Below are 15,987 nucleotides of genomic sequence, written 5' to 3'. Positions count from 1 at the left end.
CATAACATAACATAACATAACATATAACTTATGTTTCTGTTGTTATTTCGTTATGTTATGTTATGTTATGTTATGTTATGTTATATAACAACATAACACAACATATAAAATAACACATAACAAAACATAACAACACACATCATGGCATAACATAACACGACACAACACAACACAACACAACACAACACAACACAACACAACACATAATATAACATAACACACAACATGGCAACATAACACGACACAACACAACACGACACATAACATAACATAACATAACATAACATAACATAACATAACATAACATAACATAACATATGTTATATGTTGTGTTATTTTATGTTATGTTACATTACGTCATGCATATATGCTTATGTTATATGTTATATGTTTTATGTTATATGTTATGTTATAACACAACATATTTACTTGTTATGTTATATGTGTTTGTTAAAACACAACAAAACATATAACATAACATAACATAACATAACATAACATAACATAACATAACATAACATAACATAACATAACATAACACAACATAACATAGCAACATAACATAAAATGTAACATAACATAACATAACATATAACATATGTTATGTGATGTACGTAACATTTTACTATGGTTAGGTTTAGGGGTGGGCCTTACATTTTTTCTTTCCTAAAAATCATACGGTTCTGTACGAATCACATTGTATGAATTCATACACAAAATCGGTACCTCGTCAAATTGTTAGTTCTTTGTTACATTTTCTGCCATTATACAATATTTCTGATTCAACATAATGTTGATTACTACAGAAATGATTTAGACTCATCCTTCGCGTTCTCAAAGAAGTTACTGGGAAGCACTTGAATTGATAATTTTCTAAAATACATATATTTTTTCATTTTTTTCTGTTAAAATATGTGCATGAGGGTTGTAAAGTCACTCTTTACATTTGTATGGTCATTTGTAGGGTTTTATAGGCTTTATGTTGTGATACAAAGTTGTAAAGCTGGATATAAAGTTTCACATAAAAGGTTAGAAAGTGTTGTTTTTTCACACTAAAATCATGCAATACTGCATATTGTTTCACATCTTGTCCCTGTATTCCTGAAACAGTGAGTGTTTTTAATTTTTTTTTAACGTAATCCTCTAAGCACTACAGTAACAAACTCCTTTTCTCCACATTTCACAACAACAACAACATCTAAACATCAACTTCAGAGTAACTTGTTGTGCTTCTCAGACTCGGACACTGAAGTTTCCCGACATTGTTCCTGAGTCAGCGAAGTCTGTAAGGCCGTACACATGTTCGCCAGCTCTTCTCCCAACCATCCCAACTTTTAATAAGGTTTTAATGACCACTTCTAAAGCGCTGAAGAGATGCTCGGGCTCTCCCTCCACCTCCCTCTCGCTCTCTCTTTACTCTCAGAGCTGCAAATCTGTCAGGCCCGGCTACATTCTCACCCAGGTTGTCAACCGTGCTTCTCCAAGACAGGGTCACGGGGTTAAAATCGATTTCACAGGCCACCTGGAGAGCCTAGTCCGCAAACTGACTCAAAAAATTTATATCAGTCTTAGAATTGCCTACCACCCAGGGTTAGGTTGAGCTCGCGCTCCCCCAAAAAGTCCCAGGCTCAACAGAAGTTGGCACAGGCAGAGGCTGGGGTTGTTGACCCTGCAAGCTGACCTCTTCAAACTTCAACTGAATTGTTCTGGCAGTTTCCACGGTGACAGGCCACTCCAAGCTTATCCTGCTTAGGCTGAAAAGGGGCGCAAACTTTACTATAATCTGCCGAGCGATGATACAAAAGTTGAAAAAAGAGGCTGAACACATCAAAGGTGATGTAAAACATCCTATTAATAAGAAACAAAGTATGAAATACAAGGTTTTTTTTGCTAATTTGGTAAATCAGTCACTAAAAATCGGACCATTCAGATCACATTTCAGCTGTCACAATGAACTTTATTTCAACACTGGTTTCTTTCCGAGATTTAACCAGGTGTTCTTGAAAACTGACATGAGATTAATACAAGTGTCTGTACATGTCCTGTTTTCCTTATCCCATGCGTGGGTTATTCAATAACGAAAATGCGTTCAATAATGTCTCGCCTCTTATGAAGATCTACAAATACACAATTATTGATCACGCATCTTAGACTTGACTAGTCATATAGTAAAACTGTACAGCACAAGCTGTCATTACACATTAATCTTGTGTGTACCAAGAGTTATGAACTTCATAATATGTTGACAGGTGCAATTTCATAATATGTTTCATGTCATATTCTACAGAAAGCAATAGAACGTAAATGACTGTGACACATAATCAATACAAAAAGCTCTGCTATCTAGATCGACCTGCAAATATATATATATATATATATATATATATATATATATATATATATATATATATATATATATATATATATATATATATATATATATATATATATGGTAACACTTTACAATAAAGTTCATTAGTTAACATTAGTACTTTAGTTAACATGAATTAAAAAAGAACAATACTTCTTCAGCATTTATTAATCTTAGTTAATTTCAACATTTACTAAAATCTTAAATCAAAGGTCGTATTTGTTAACATTAGTTAATGCACTGTGAACTAACATGAACAAACAATGAACAGCTGTGTTTTTATCAACTAACATTAACAAAGTTTAATAAATTCTGTAACAAATGTGTTGCTCATTGTTAGTTCGTTAGTTAATACATTAATTAATGTTAACTAATGAACCTTATTGTAAAGTGTTACCGTATATATGTCATATTAATTAAATGTTGATTGTTTAATCAGTGTTTAAGTGTTAACAGTGTTCATCATACATGAATTATACTAATAGTAAGCTACTTATGTCATTATGTCTTGAAAACCTTGTAATTACACACTGGTATTGCTATTGATAAAGTAATTAATTATATATACATGAGCAGTGTGTAACATGCAAGTTCTACCAATAAATCAATAGGAAATAAAGTGGCACTTCAGGCTTTGTTAGGACACAATTGCCCAGAGGGAACCCAGCACTTGGGTTGTTGGCAGATAATGCCATAACTGCCCACCAACTGTTGCGTGTTTTAATGGGACTCGCTGTGTTTCTTATGTTAATTGGGCGGGTTGAGCGCAAAGACAGTGAAATCTCATCCTGCGACTAGATTGGCTTTTCAGAGGGAGATGTCATTTGGCTGAGCTCTGATCTCCTCGATAGGGAGATAGGCACCTGATTCAAATGGTTTGCCTGTTCCCTCTAGTCACTCGATCGGCGTGTGAACTCTCTTATTTACAATCAAATGGCCTGACCGGGCAACACACACTTCAGCAGCTCCCGTATCACTGCATATAGCCAACAACACCCTCTTTTAACTCGCATCACGCGTTTCAGCACGCCACCCTATTGGGCAGATTTTAGGCTGTTCTCGTTTATGGAAACCATTTTAAACGAACATTTACGGGTCTAGAATCTCCTAAATTCTGGTGGATGCAGAAACTTTATTTATTAGATGTAGGCCTGCATGCGTAAAAAAAAAAAAAAAAAAAAAAAAAAAAATCCTCCTGTTGAGGATTTATACTGATATTTTTGATGCAACTCGGTGATGCAACTCTTCAAAGAAGAGAGGGGAAAGTCTTATTAAAAGAAGAAGACAAAATATGTGAAGAAACGTTGTTTTAATTTTTCTTAAATCATTTAATGTGGTAGGCTATAACCAACATGCAGTATTTATGAGAGGCATATCACTTTTCGCTCATGTCAGATGACTTGATAATCAAAACATGATAATTGTTTTTTTGTTTTGTTTTTAAACGTGTTTTCAAGGTGCAAGACATTTTTTAGTTTGATTATTTTAGTACTTTTTGCTTGATGGTTACACCACTTGACATATTTGGCAGCTCTCTTCACGTATTCGTTTTATGACGTTTGACACACGAACGAAATCTCGTGCGCAAAAAATTATAAATATGAATAATTTCGAACTGTCTTTTTTTTTATTTTCTTTTTTTTTTTTTGCTCCAAACGTGTGTCCTATTTAAAGCATGGCATTCCGTCACTTGCAGGGAACGCTGGAGTAGCTCTTTGAGACTGAATGAAAGATAGAAAAAAAAAAAAACCTTTACATTCCAGCAGGGTCTCTGACGAGAGCACAGGGGGCATTCAAAGATTTTAGACCCACTAACCATACTTGAGAATTAATTAGAGTCATGCAAGGCATGGGGTGACCTAAAATGAGAAGCGTGTTTTTGTTGTTGTTGTTTTTGTTGTTTTTAAAGCTCTAGACTCTGTACTGGCTTTATTTGAGGACTACGACTTATTTTAATATGTCATCCTAATATTAAAATTAACAAACGGAATAATAAATGCACTTTTCCACTCGAAAAGTACTAGTTGCTGCAATTAGTTATAACAACTTAAAGGTTGTTGAGATTTAAATTAAATAGGCTAACTTAACTAAAGTTAACTAAACTTAATATTTTAAGTCAAGCACGAATACATACTTTTTAAAAGTTGAAACAACACATTATTTCTTATTCTAATGTTGAAATTTAAGTTGCGATAAATAATCACAGCAATCATTTTTTTACAGTGCAGTACTGAAATATAGCGTTTGGACTTAACGTTCTAACAATGCGATCCTTAAACAACGTGTTCTTGATAAACGCTTATGAATTCGAATCGAATCTCCAGGCGATTCGATTCGATTTAACGGCTCCGATCAAAAGTGAAAGTGTTGGGGAGTCCACGTCATGCAGACACCTTTAGGGCAGGAAGAGCCACAGATGTGAACATTTTGAGAAAATTAGTTGTCAACAAGCCCACGCGTTCCATTCAGATGACACGGGGGTGACCAGAGACACATAATGGGCCATTCAACGTCCAGACAAACCCTTTCTTCTGAAAGCACACATATACGTCTGCTTGATCCAAAACTGAGAAGAGAAACGAGTCCCTGGGAATATTCCCCCCCAAAAAAAACATGTCCTATCCTTGTCCAATTGCCGATTTCATCAATCCATTTTACCTACTTGATATCTTCAGCTTGTAGGAACTTCTTGTCTAAATCAAGCCTAATGACACACTTTACCAGCAAATAACAGATTTAAAGTAATTGCTGATGAATATGATCTTTTTTTTATTTTTTTTTAAGTAGGATGACCCAATTGCTTTTAGTGTCATTAATCAACATATATGCTATGTACAAGTGAAGCTTGAAATTGGCGGAATGAGGAGAACAATGCTCTGCTGTTTCTGAGGGTCAGCTAATGACAACCTCCTAACAGCCCCCAAACCTAATGCTGGGAAACCAGGAAAAAAAAAAACTGATTTTACATGCTGGATATCATCCATGCAAAAAGTGCGTCATGGATATTCACCTGATGACATTTCCGGAAATGGGAATAAGAACGAATAGATTTTGAATATGTCATTTTATTTGAAGAAAAACTTCAGGAAAAACAGTTGATGCGTTTCCGCAGCTCGATCCACATTTAGTTCACATTAAAATCGTAGTGACCGCTTTGTATTCGCTAAATAATAATTCCGGATTTTTTTTTTCTGAGCTTTAAAAATCTTTCCAAAACTAAAATAATTTTCTTTGTGTTAATTAAAAGTGTTGCATATATATATATATATATATATATATATATATATATATATATATATATATATATATATATATAGCCTAGCTTTTGCTGCTACGTACAAAAAACAAGTAGTTTTAAACCATGCAAATGTTCTAAATCGAACGAACGAAAATCGCTAGTTTTTAAAGCCTAGCCTATGCAATTTTGATAAGGCACGCAAAAATAAGTCAAAATTGGTTTAAAATTTTATTTCAATAAATTTTAACAAACACTTTCCTCCAGGTTAATATTAGTGCAGTGTCCCCATCCCCCGTCTATCCCAGTCTGAGGCTCAGTGGTGCATTAAAAGGATCCGCATTGCTGTGACTGATCTGCTGTATAAAAGCACAGATTGTTCCTCGCGTGGGATGAAATACTCGCACCTCAGCTTCGCATATGGTCAAACTTGTTGCCCCGCATAATGATACAGGACAGAAACACACGGACTGATGTCATCTGTTGCACACTGACACATGTGATCTGCTTGCATAGATTCATTGATCAACTGTTCGATCCGTTATCAGCAAAAAAAAACGCGCGTAAACTATAGGCTTATAACTATAATTATAACAGGGCTCAGAATCGTTGAATTTGAATCTACATTTGAAATCGTGCATGAAGATCAAGGCAATGACAAATCAGAGCAACTGTCCAAATGTCTGGCCATATGAAACATTTAATGATGATGATAAAACTCAATTTTCTAACTCTAAAGATCTCTCCACCATGAGGCTGGATTGTTCTGCAAAGACCCAATCCATATTATTAATTACGAGATGATGATTTTCAATGATGTCGAGAAAAAGCACCAATTATCCTGTCATTAATCACGAGTGCATTTGTAACAAAACAAATAGTTTATGTTCAAGACCGCATCGAACTCATTTTTCAGGTTTGACAAATGTAGGCAAATCAAAGTTGCTGATGTATAAACACGCACCAGACAATACAAACAATTAAATAAATGAACATATAATTGCATGCAAACATTAAAAGGTGTGTGTGCACTAGTGTCTTTGAACAGTATGTTCTGGGATAAACAGGGTTCTTGAGGAAAATGTCTTATTAGCATTTGCAAACAAGGAGGCTCTTACTAAAATGTAACTTTGCACAACAAAGACTCTGACAGTAAAAAAAAAAAAAAAAAAGACTGGCATGCGTGAATATGATGACAAGCAGTTGTCGGAAGTTGAATTGGAGTTGAGAGCCAAAGTCTTCAGCAGGATCATGGGTAAAATTATGACAGAATGCACAGTGGTATTAAACAACGGGTTTGTTTTAATCCATCCGTTTTCAGACTGTTTAATGTCACGCGCGCGCGTAAACAAACGATCGCTATCTATAAAATAGCCTACATAACTTCTTTATAGTGGTGACTCAAATGGACAGAACAATTAACGAATATCAACACAGACAAGCAATGACATGGAAAACATGTGCTTTCATACTGCTCATCTAAACGCACTTGTTGGATTCATAAAATAAATGAAAAGCTTTAAAAATAATAACGCGCCGCGGTGTTTGTCCAGGTTCGGTTCGGGCCGCGGCGCGAGACCGCTGTGGTGCTGGCTGACAGTGTGTGGTCTCATTGAGACCCCCATCCCCCTGTTTCCCTGCACCTGCACTGGATCATTCACCCAATGAGAGACATCTCTGACAGTCCTCAATTCAGCCCAGTCCCCCTCCATCACTGGCCCCCCTCCCGCAAACACGGCCACAAGAAACAACTTATTACTTTCTCCAAATAGTTTGCGCCTTTCTCCACCCATTCACTCTCAGACAACAGACAACACATTAAACACAAAGACACACGCGAAAGATGTTTACAATTTCAGTCATTTATAATGCATTACATTATTCTTTGTAGAATTAAAATAACGAGAATAACCTAAAAATAACCGATTAATAATATTACAACCGCAACAATAATAACAGGCCTAACAACAATGTTTTTATGATGATTAAAAGTCGACATTTTAATACTGATATATATTTTTTTACTATGATTCTACTAACAATAACCAACAACAAAAATGAGCTATTATTAATAATATAACTACAATATGTATTCGTATTAGTACACTGAAAAAATGATTTATCATCAGTTTTTATCTTCTGTCAAATCAACTAAGATAACGTGGTTCAGATAACCTCATATCTTGAGTTTCTATTTATTAAACCAATCGCTTTGTTGTATTAACTCAAATTTATAATTTCAATGAACTCAAAATGTTAAGGCAACCAGGTAACTTACTTTTTTTAAGTTAAACCAACAAAATGTTTTTTTTTTTTTTTTTTTTTTTAAAGCTGTAGTAGTAGAGGTTTATTCTTTGGCTTTTCCCATTGGTCAATCGGCCACATATATGTAATCCCCTATTCAACTTATATTTGCTCATGTTATAATGAAATTGGCATCGTCAAGACTTGTTTTGCCGAGACGAAACATCATACATTACATTTGAAGGGATGAGTTAGTGTGGTGCTCTAGGCCTAAATCCGTAAGTATGTTCAAAAATAGTCCGTGTTACTGTCTGTCACCAGATAAAATCTTTAAAAAGCTCAGACTGAAGAGGTTTCTCAGAGATGAGAGTTTTGAGTCCTCGAGCGCGCGCTTAGCACCTGTTGCTCTACAGATGTAGGCTATCTGCCTCTCCACAACAGCAGTTTTCCCATCATCCCATATAATATTCCTACCGATAAACGAGCGATTTCAACAAAAGCACTTTCTAATGAATTTGTCGTAGGCAATAAAATCACACACATGACAGCTAAAGCAACTCTTTTCATGTTATTATTCTTAGAATCCACCACGCATTCCCAACAGAACTACAAAAATCAGATGCCATTATTTATTCGTCTCATTATGTCTCAACCTATTATTTTATAGCCTAGCCTAATCCCACAAACCGCTGCGGTTCATACATTGTTTTTCCTAAACGCATTCTGTTTTTCCATAAGTGTATGTGTCTATCATCAAAAGTCAATCATAACACTTATTTTAATCAGCATTTTCAGCTGTCAATCTGTGGTTACAAATATCGGTTCTTCAATAGTACATCACTTCCATCGTTAAACTGCAATATTTTTTTAGGATACATGACCCTGTTTTGAATGTATGTGTAATGAACCTTTAAATCTCAACATTTCAGCAAAAACAGTTTCTTTACACACTGAACCATTAGGAACGCTCCTTTTTAGTCGCGTTTCCAGTTCACTTAAATTCCCAGTTTATCAAACAGATTCAGCCATTACAACCAATTCCTCTGCTTGTATAAATAATGGATTCAAGCAGTGCTCCCTGACCCTTTGAGAGTCCGGCAGGGACACGTTTGTCGGAATGAGCCCTCGTCAAATATTCATTCAGCGCTTAATGTGAGCCGTTCTCCCCCGAGACCCGCTGTAAGAGATGCCTCGCTGCCTTGGCAAGAAACACACTCATCTACCAGAGAAATATATACACACACACACACTTCATTCATCTCCATCATCTCATCACACAACAAGAACCAGCAGCATGTTCTCGAAACTGTGTCAAACACTGAACCTGAGCATTAATGTGAACGTGAAGTGAGCAGAGACGCCTGATGTTTTACTGTCATTCTATTTTCATTCTGCAAAAACTCCAAATCGAATTTTCAGCGATCGAATGTGAACGGTTTTTATTATATAATTTTATATATATATATAAACACACTGTAAAAAATTAGATGATCAATAAGTTTGATCAATAATCAATTTTCAACTTGTTTTGGTTATACAAGATTCAACTAATTTTTAAAGTCATTTTAATGTAATTTAAGTTTTAATGACTTAAACATCCAAATTGAACTTTGTATCAATATGCATCTAATATATATATATGTTTAAAAAACATATAACATTATAGGACAGGCTAGTTATTTATGTGTATTGTTTTATAATCAACAATATATTGCTATTGAAAAACACAATCCAAAAAACGCAACTCTAAATATTATTTTTGAAATGATGAAAATTTCAAACTAAATGTTGTGTTAAAAAAGAAATCTGCGCGCAAAAAAAAAAAAATTCTTGCACTCTTATAAAAATGTGAAATAAAGTTATAAAGTAAGTGACTACCTTGACGTGCGTCTTCATTTCGTTTGGGCCGTTTTATCTCCCCGAGCAGAGCAGAGATTTACAGGCAAGAAACTTAGTCCTCGTTTCCACTAAAAACATAGAGACGGTGTTAACTTAATGCTCACTTCATTTAAATAACATCTAACATTTCATTTGTTGGAATCAACACCAATAAACACGCTGTCATAATTCTGCACATTTAAATCCAATATACTTACTTTCAGAGAGCTGCACCCATGTGTAAGTGTGTCATCTTATCAAGACACATCATTCATAATATTGTGTTTGAGTTAGAGACTGTGAATGCATATATTAAGTGATCGTATAATTCTGATATCAAGCCAAAAGTTAAATAAAATCAAAACCAGAAACAATTTCAAATATCCAAATTTCAAAAATTTATTCATTTCAAACTGCATATTGAAAAAAAAAAAAAAAACTCAGATTGTAACTGTTATAATGATGTTATTAGTTAAAATATATACATGGAGCGTTGGCAACTGCGTACAGGCCACATTTTACAACTACGAAAAATGAAAGTTTTAAAATAAAAACTTAAAATATCACAGAAAATGTACAGAAAATTTTACAAACCATGAGAAAAATAAAGAACACAAACTTGATATACCTAACAGATGAAGAGTGGGAGACCGAAAAGAATCAAATCAAATAAAAAGGTCTAACCTTGCGAGAGTGCCTCTGTTTGTTCTCTCATTTAGAACGTAATAATAGAATAATAATTATAATGGTTTATTACTATGTACCTTCAGTGAGAAACTCTTTTTATCCCGTTCTTTCATTTCAGCGTTTGCAGAATTTTTGGAGCATATACTGAAGCAGTAAACATCAGTTATTGTGCCATATTTTTCTCTCTTTTTTATTTTTTATTTTTTTATTTATTTTTTGTTGTTGTTGTTGTTCCACAATTGCCTTTTTATAAAAACGTAACTTCCTGCTGTTTACAAACATTACATCTGGTTGTTATTATGTTTCTTTGATAAATACTGTACAAAAAAAGTCGATTGCAATAATAAAACATTTGCTTCACTCTCTCCCCCCGTTTTTCTACTTTTCCAAATCGCATACACCTTCTGGAATTAAAAAACAAAAAAAAGCAAAGCAAAGAAAGGCAAAGAAAAAAAAAGAACAACAGAACGACAAACTGTGAGTTCCTACCGTTCCTTTTTAAATAGAAAGCAAAAGTTTTGTGTTCTTTCCTTGAGCTCTATACAACTTTCCCCTCCCCAAAAAAAAGTGTTCTGTACAAAAATAGTCCAAAGGAGTCCAGCAGTGTAGAAAAGTTCATTTTTTGTTTTTTGTTTGTTTGTTTTTACATGTGCGATAATGGGATCGTGCCGTTAATCGTCGTGCCGGGCACAGGCGCGCTCTGGTAGTGCTGGGACATGTGCAGTCTGCTCTGCGCGCTCTGCTCCTGCACCTCGGCCCCGGGCAGGTACATACTGATCATGTCCCGCAGGTCCCCTGTTTGACACTGTCCGGCCCGGGAGTGAGAGGACGACGTGACCACCGGCGGACTCGAACTGGACTCGGACTTGACCACCGAGCCCATGGAGCTCAGCGTCATTCCCGGCGTGCTTTGCTGCGAGTAGGACATGCTGTAGGTGGGCGATCCGTTCATGTAGGTCTGCGAGTTGGTCATGGAGTTGTACTGGAGCGCGCTCATGTCGTAGCGGTGCATGGACTGCATCTGCGCCGTGTTGTGCGCGTTGAGCCCCGGGTGCTGCGGGTAACCGAGCTGCTCCTGCATCATGCCGTAGCCCCCGTTGGTCCAGCCGTTCATGTGCGCGTAACTGTCCATCCTCTGGTTGACCCCTGCGCCCAAGCCGGCCCCTACACCCACACCGGCGCCCATGGCGTTACCGCCCGGCGCCAGGAGCCCGCCCGGCAGGGTGTACTTGTCCTTCTTCATGAGGGTCTTGGTTTTCCTCCGGGGTCTGTATTTGTAATCCGGGTGTTCCTTCATGTGGAGAGCCCGAAGGCGCTTGGCTTCGTCGATGAACGGCCGCTTCTCGCTCTCGGACAGAAGTTTCCACTCGGCCCCGAGTCGCTTGCTTATTTCCGAATTGTGCATTTTGGGGTTCTCCTGTGCCATTTTCCTCCTCTGGCCCCGCGACCACACCATGAAGGCGTTCATGGGTCTCTTGACCCGGTCCGGGCTGTTTTTCTGGTTGTTTCCTGAGGAGTTGGTGTTCCCCGTGCCCCCCGTGTTAGGCTGAGGCGCCGGGGGCTTCAGCTCGGTTTCCATCATGTTGTACATTTAAAAACGAGTTTATGAAAGTCTTCCCCACCAGCAGTTAAAAAAACAACAACAACAAAAAAACAAAACAAAACAAAAAGTCCAAAAAGTGGAGGCTGCTGAAGTTACCTTAGCAGGTCTGGTAACTCTGCTGAGGAAGTAAGCGCTAGGTCCTGTTGGTTTCCACAAACTTCTTTTCTCAGTCTTGAGGAATCGACACAAACTCGGTTTGCCTCCTCGCCAGAGCCCTTGTCAACTCCTGATACTTTTTGAACAAGTTAATAGACAACCATTCATAGAGCGACTGTCAGCGAATATAAATGGGTTTGTCGCTGACCAATCAGAGCGCGTCTGCTCCCTCAGCCACGACTGTGTGTCTCTTGGATTTGCATAAAGGGGCGGGGTTACGCGCGGTCAGCAGTGCAGCGCTGAGCCACAGGCAGCACTTCTCCACCAATGAGCACTGTGCGTGTGTGTGTGTGTGTGTGTGTGTGTGTGTGTGTGTGTGTGTGTGTGTTATCAGAGAAAGAACTAAAGTGAGAATATTTCACACAAACGACTTTCTAATCAAAGTATATTTGCTACAAGGACGGATGATCTTAAGATCCTAAAACCAAACACTGGAACACAGTTGTGCTTCTTGTGTGAAAAGTTTTTGGATTCGTCGCTTTGTTTTGAGAATATATCATAGCCTACATAAATTAACGTCTAAATGAACAGACTGTTCAAAACAATTAAAAAAAAAAAACACATTTTTTTTTCATCATGTAAAGTCTGATATTACAAACGTTTGCTTGAATATTTCTTAAAACTCTAAAAGGCGTAGAAGTGTGTTAAATACAAATGTACAATTTCATTTCGTTCTAATATTATAGGCCTATAGTTATAATTTGGTGATCTCGCGGTTGTTATTTGTATTATTCGTATCTTTAATTAACAACTGCATTTATTCAACTTTTTAACTGTTATTTAATTTCTTCCCATTTTTTGAAACAATATCCACGATATGTGGTAAAACTTCTGTGGGCTATTTATAAAGTAGCCTATACTTCAACTGGCTCAAGCGTAATGCGAATTATAAAATGGAGAGCCGTCAATCATCACAAACAGGCAGTTTTGTCTGGGCTGTTGTCATTACATCACCCTGAACAAAAGCACTACAAAAGCTGACTACACTGACCATCTGAGTTCTGAGGATTTGTGTTATTACAATCCACTCCATGAAGAGTGACAAGGGGAGAGGGTTTATTCAGCAGAACCTCCTTCAAAATAATATCCACCAACAGGACAGTCTGATAATCAGACACTTTTATTAAACCCGAATAATAACTAATATATCTGTTCTTCAAGAGTTAAGAGTCGTTCATTCTTCAGCAGAAGTTCACTATAGGCTGCTCGACAACACGAAAAAAAGTGGAACTAATATCCAAACAGGCTTAATGTCAGGAAAAACAGGCCGGATGATTTCTTTTTTTGTTTGTTTTTTGTTTTTTTGTTACAATGCACGAGAGCAGATCTTATTATGTTTCAATAGCGTCCTCTTGTGGTGATATTTATACATGAAAAGGCTCATCGTAGACACTTTCAGAATATTTCCCAGCACCACTTTTACGCAGACTCTTCCATAAATTTGTTTTATTAAAAATATAAACTACGCGATATAATTTGCAGCGAATACAAAATAGCCTAAATTACAAAGAGCGAACACAACAGAATATGCAAAGATATAGGGGCCTAACGTACGTGAACGATTCTGAAATGCACTTTTGAAGGATGGATGCATGAATAAATAAACAAATAGTCAATTTCAACTTCAACTTTTAAGAACGTGAGAATCTGAACACGATGCGCCATTCTAATGCAACGCTACTCTCTCTCTCTCTCTCTCTCCCTCTCTCTCTCTCTCTCTCTCTCTCTCCCTCGATCTGCATTTGAGTGCCTTAATCTGCTTATGGAAATGTGTAGAACAGCGGGGAATCTCTAACATCCCAGAGTGGCTCCTGCTTTGGCTAAATTGTTAATTGTCGCAGTTCTTCACAATAGTTGTGAAGAGGCAAGTCTCTTAATGTTAACTAAAATATATTTTAATGATATCAACTGATTGGTTCTGAGATGTTTTTATTTTGAAAGAAAGAATTAGGCCTACCTAAGAAATAAAAAATAAAAAAAATATTAAAAAGCAACATAAATAGAACAATCGTAATCTCTCAACCCTGAATTGAAAAAAAAAAAAAAATCATCTAATTTCTTGCATATTTTTTTTTATCCTAGCAATGCGTTTAACCTAAAGCATGGGATCTAAACGAATAAATAAAAATAACTACCAAAAATGTTTCAGTCAAAAAATGCACATTCATTTTATGTTTGCGTTCAATATCTCACAACAAATTCAGTCCATCTTAATACATTTATATGAACGCAAAAACATTATTTGAAAGTGAGAGTTACAGTTATTCCAGCATTACGTCTTAAATTAGGAGATACTAATTAGAAAGAGAGAGAGAGAGAGAGAGAGAGAGAGAGAGAGAGAGTGTGTGTGTGTGTGTGTGTGTGTGTGTGTGTGTGTGTGTGTGTGTGTGTGTGTGTGTGTGTTTTCTCCACTAGGGGCCGCGCTGACTGCAGATCAAAATATGACAAATAACACACTACTTTATATAGGCTTCTTCTGTCAACATGATAACGGCATCCAGTTTTAATATTTCAGAAAAAACGGGGACCGAAATCAGAAACTTAAAACATAAAAAAAAAAAACAATTAAACAATTCATCTACACATAGGCTACAGATATTATCTTATTTGAAATGTATAAGTTTGGCAGATAATAACAGATTATAACATTCATCTTTAGAAGCTTTTTTGTTGTAACTCTCGCAATTTTGCAGATACACACAATTTGTGTGTGTGCTAATTTTACTTTAATTGAACAGACATTTTAAAAATGTATGTTTTTAATGTTTTAAAAATTAATTACGTTTTTCCCCCCTAAAAGTTTTCCAAACCGCCGCGAACAGTCAACAAGTAGACATCTGTGTGTAGCCAATATAAACAAAAAGCTTGAATAAATAATGCAGCTTATATTAAATCAACATTTTAAAATAATAACACGCTATTTAAAGCCGTTAGAATCGCTAATTAATATCCTGTCCCGGCAGACAGACACGCACAGACCATAATACCAGAGTTACTTACAGAGTTACAGTTTGACTGACACATCCACACATCCCGGGCGGATCCTCAGACGCGAGCCGGCGAGCAGACGCTCTTCCCCGGCGCGCTCTCCTCCAGCGCCCGCTCTCATGATCCACCAGCGTCCACTCGCGACGGCTCGCCCGCACAGAGTGCTCGCAGAGCGGCTACACTCGCCCGCCTGAGTCCATCTACAGCTCCACACTATCTGAAAAAGGGACCGATTGAAAAAGAAGAAGAATGCATCAAGAACAACAAAAGTCACTTATAGTCTACAAACCCCCCACCAAAACATAATGAGAAGGAGAAAGCTTTATATATTTTTTTTCACTGGGTATTCAGAGATAATTTCAAGCCATTGTTTCTGGCCCAGATGGCTCTTTTTAATACAATAACACTGCGAGCTCCACCAACAATAAAAATCTAAAGCCTTCTCCTGAATAACAGTTTTTTTGTTCGCTCTTGTAAAGGGCCAACAAAAGCAGTCGTGAGGTAATGGGCTGGCTTTTTTCAAACGCAAAGAATGGCTATTTGATAAAGATTTTACTTCAGAAAAATACACTGCCATGTCATGCATAGCCGGGGAACATTCACTGCTTCCATACATTTATCACAACAACAGCAACAAGAACCACTGCAAAAATACATTTATAATAATAATAATAATAATATTCCTTTTCATAATCAATCAACACTGTAAGAAATTATGAGTTATGACATTTGTTTTTGCATTGCTTTAAACCATCAAAATAAGTCAGATTCAACTCATTTTTTTTAAAAGCCAATTTAATGTAATTTAAGTTGAAATGACTTAAA

At 36.6% G+C, this 15,987-nt stretch overlaps 1 protein-coding gene and 1 long non-coding RNA gene across 2 annotated transcripts in view; both read right to left on the bottom strand.

Moving 5' to 3' along the window:
* LOC308701425 overlaps positions 1-15,342 on the bottom strand; it is a 27,118-nt gene extending 11,776 nt beyond the window's left edge. The window contains exon 1 of the long non-coding RNA XR_014031437.1: positions 15,175-15,342. This is a non-coding gene — a long non-coding RNA (uncharacterized lncRNA). The remainder of the gene's footprint in view (positions 1-15,174) is intronic.
* On the bottom strand, positions 10,334-12,193 carry sox2 (SRY-box transcription factor 2). Its single transcript, XM_081384168.1, has one exon. It carries the CDS (start codon positions 12,004-12,006, stop codon positions 11,059-11,061), a length of 948 nt encoding a protein of 315 aa, XP_081240294.1. The 5' UTR covers positions 12,007-12,193; the 3' UTR covers positions 10,334-11,058.
* Positions 15,343-15,987: the final 645 nt, after the last annotated feature.

Source organism: Scardinius erythrophthalmus, assembly GCF_964197995.2.
Source record: "Scardinius erythrophthalmus genome assembly, chromosome: 14".
In the NCBI taxonomy this organism is placed as follows: Eukaryota; Metazoa; Chordata; class Actinopteri; order Cypriniformes; family Leuciscidae; genus Scardinius; species Scardinius erythrophthalmus.
The sequence above is the reverse complement of the archived record's forward strand: the minus strand, read 5'-3'. Positions and strand labels throughout refer to the sequence as shown.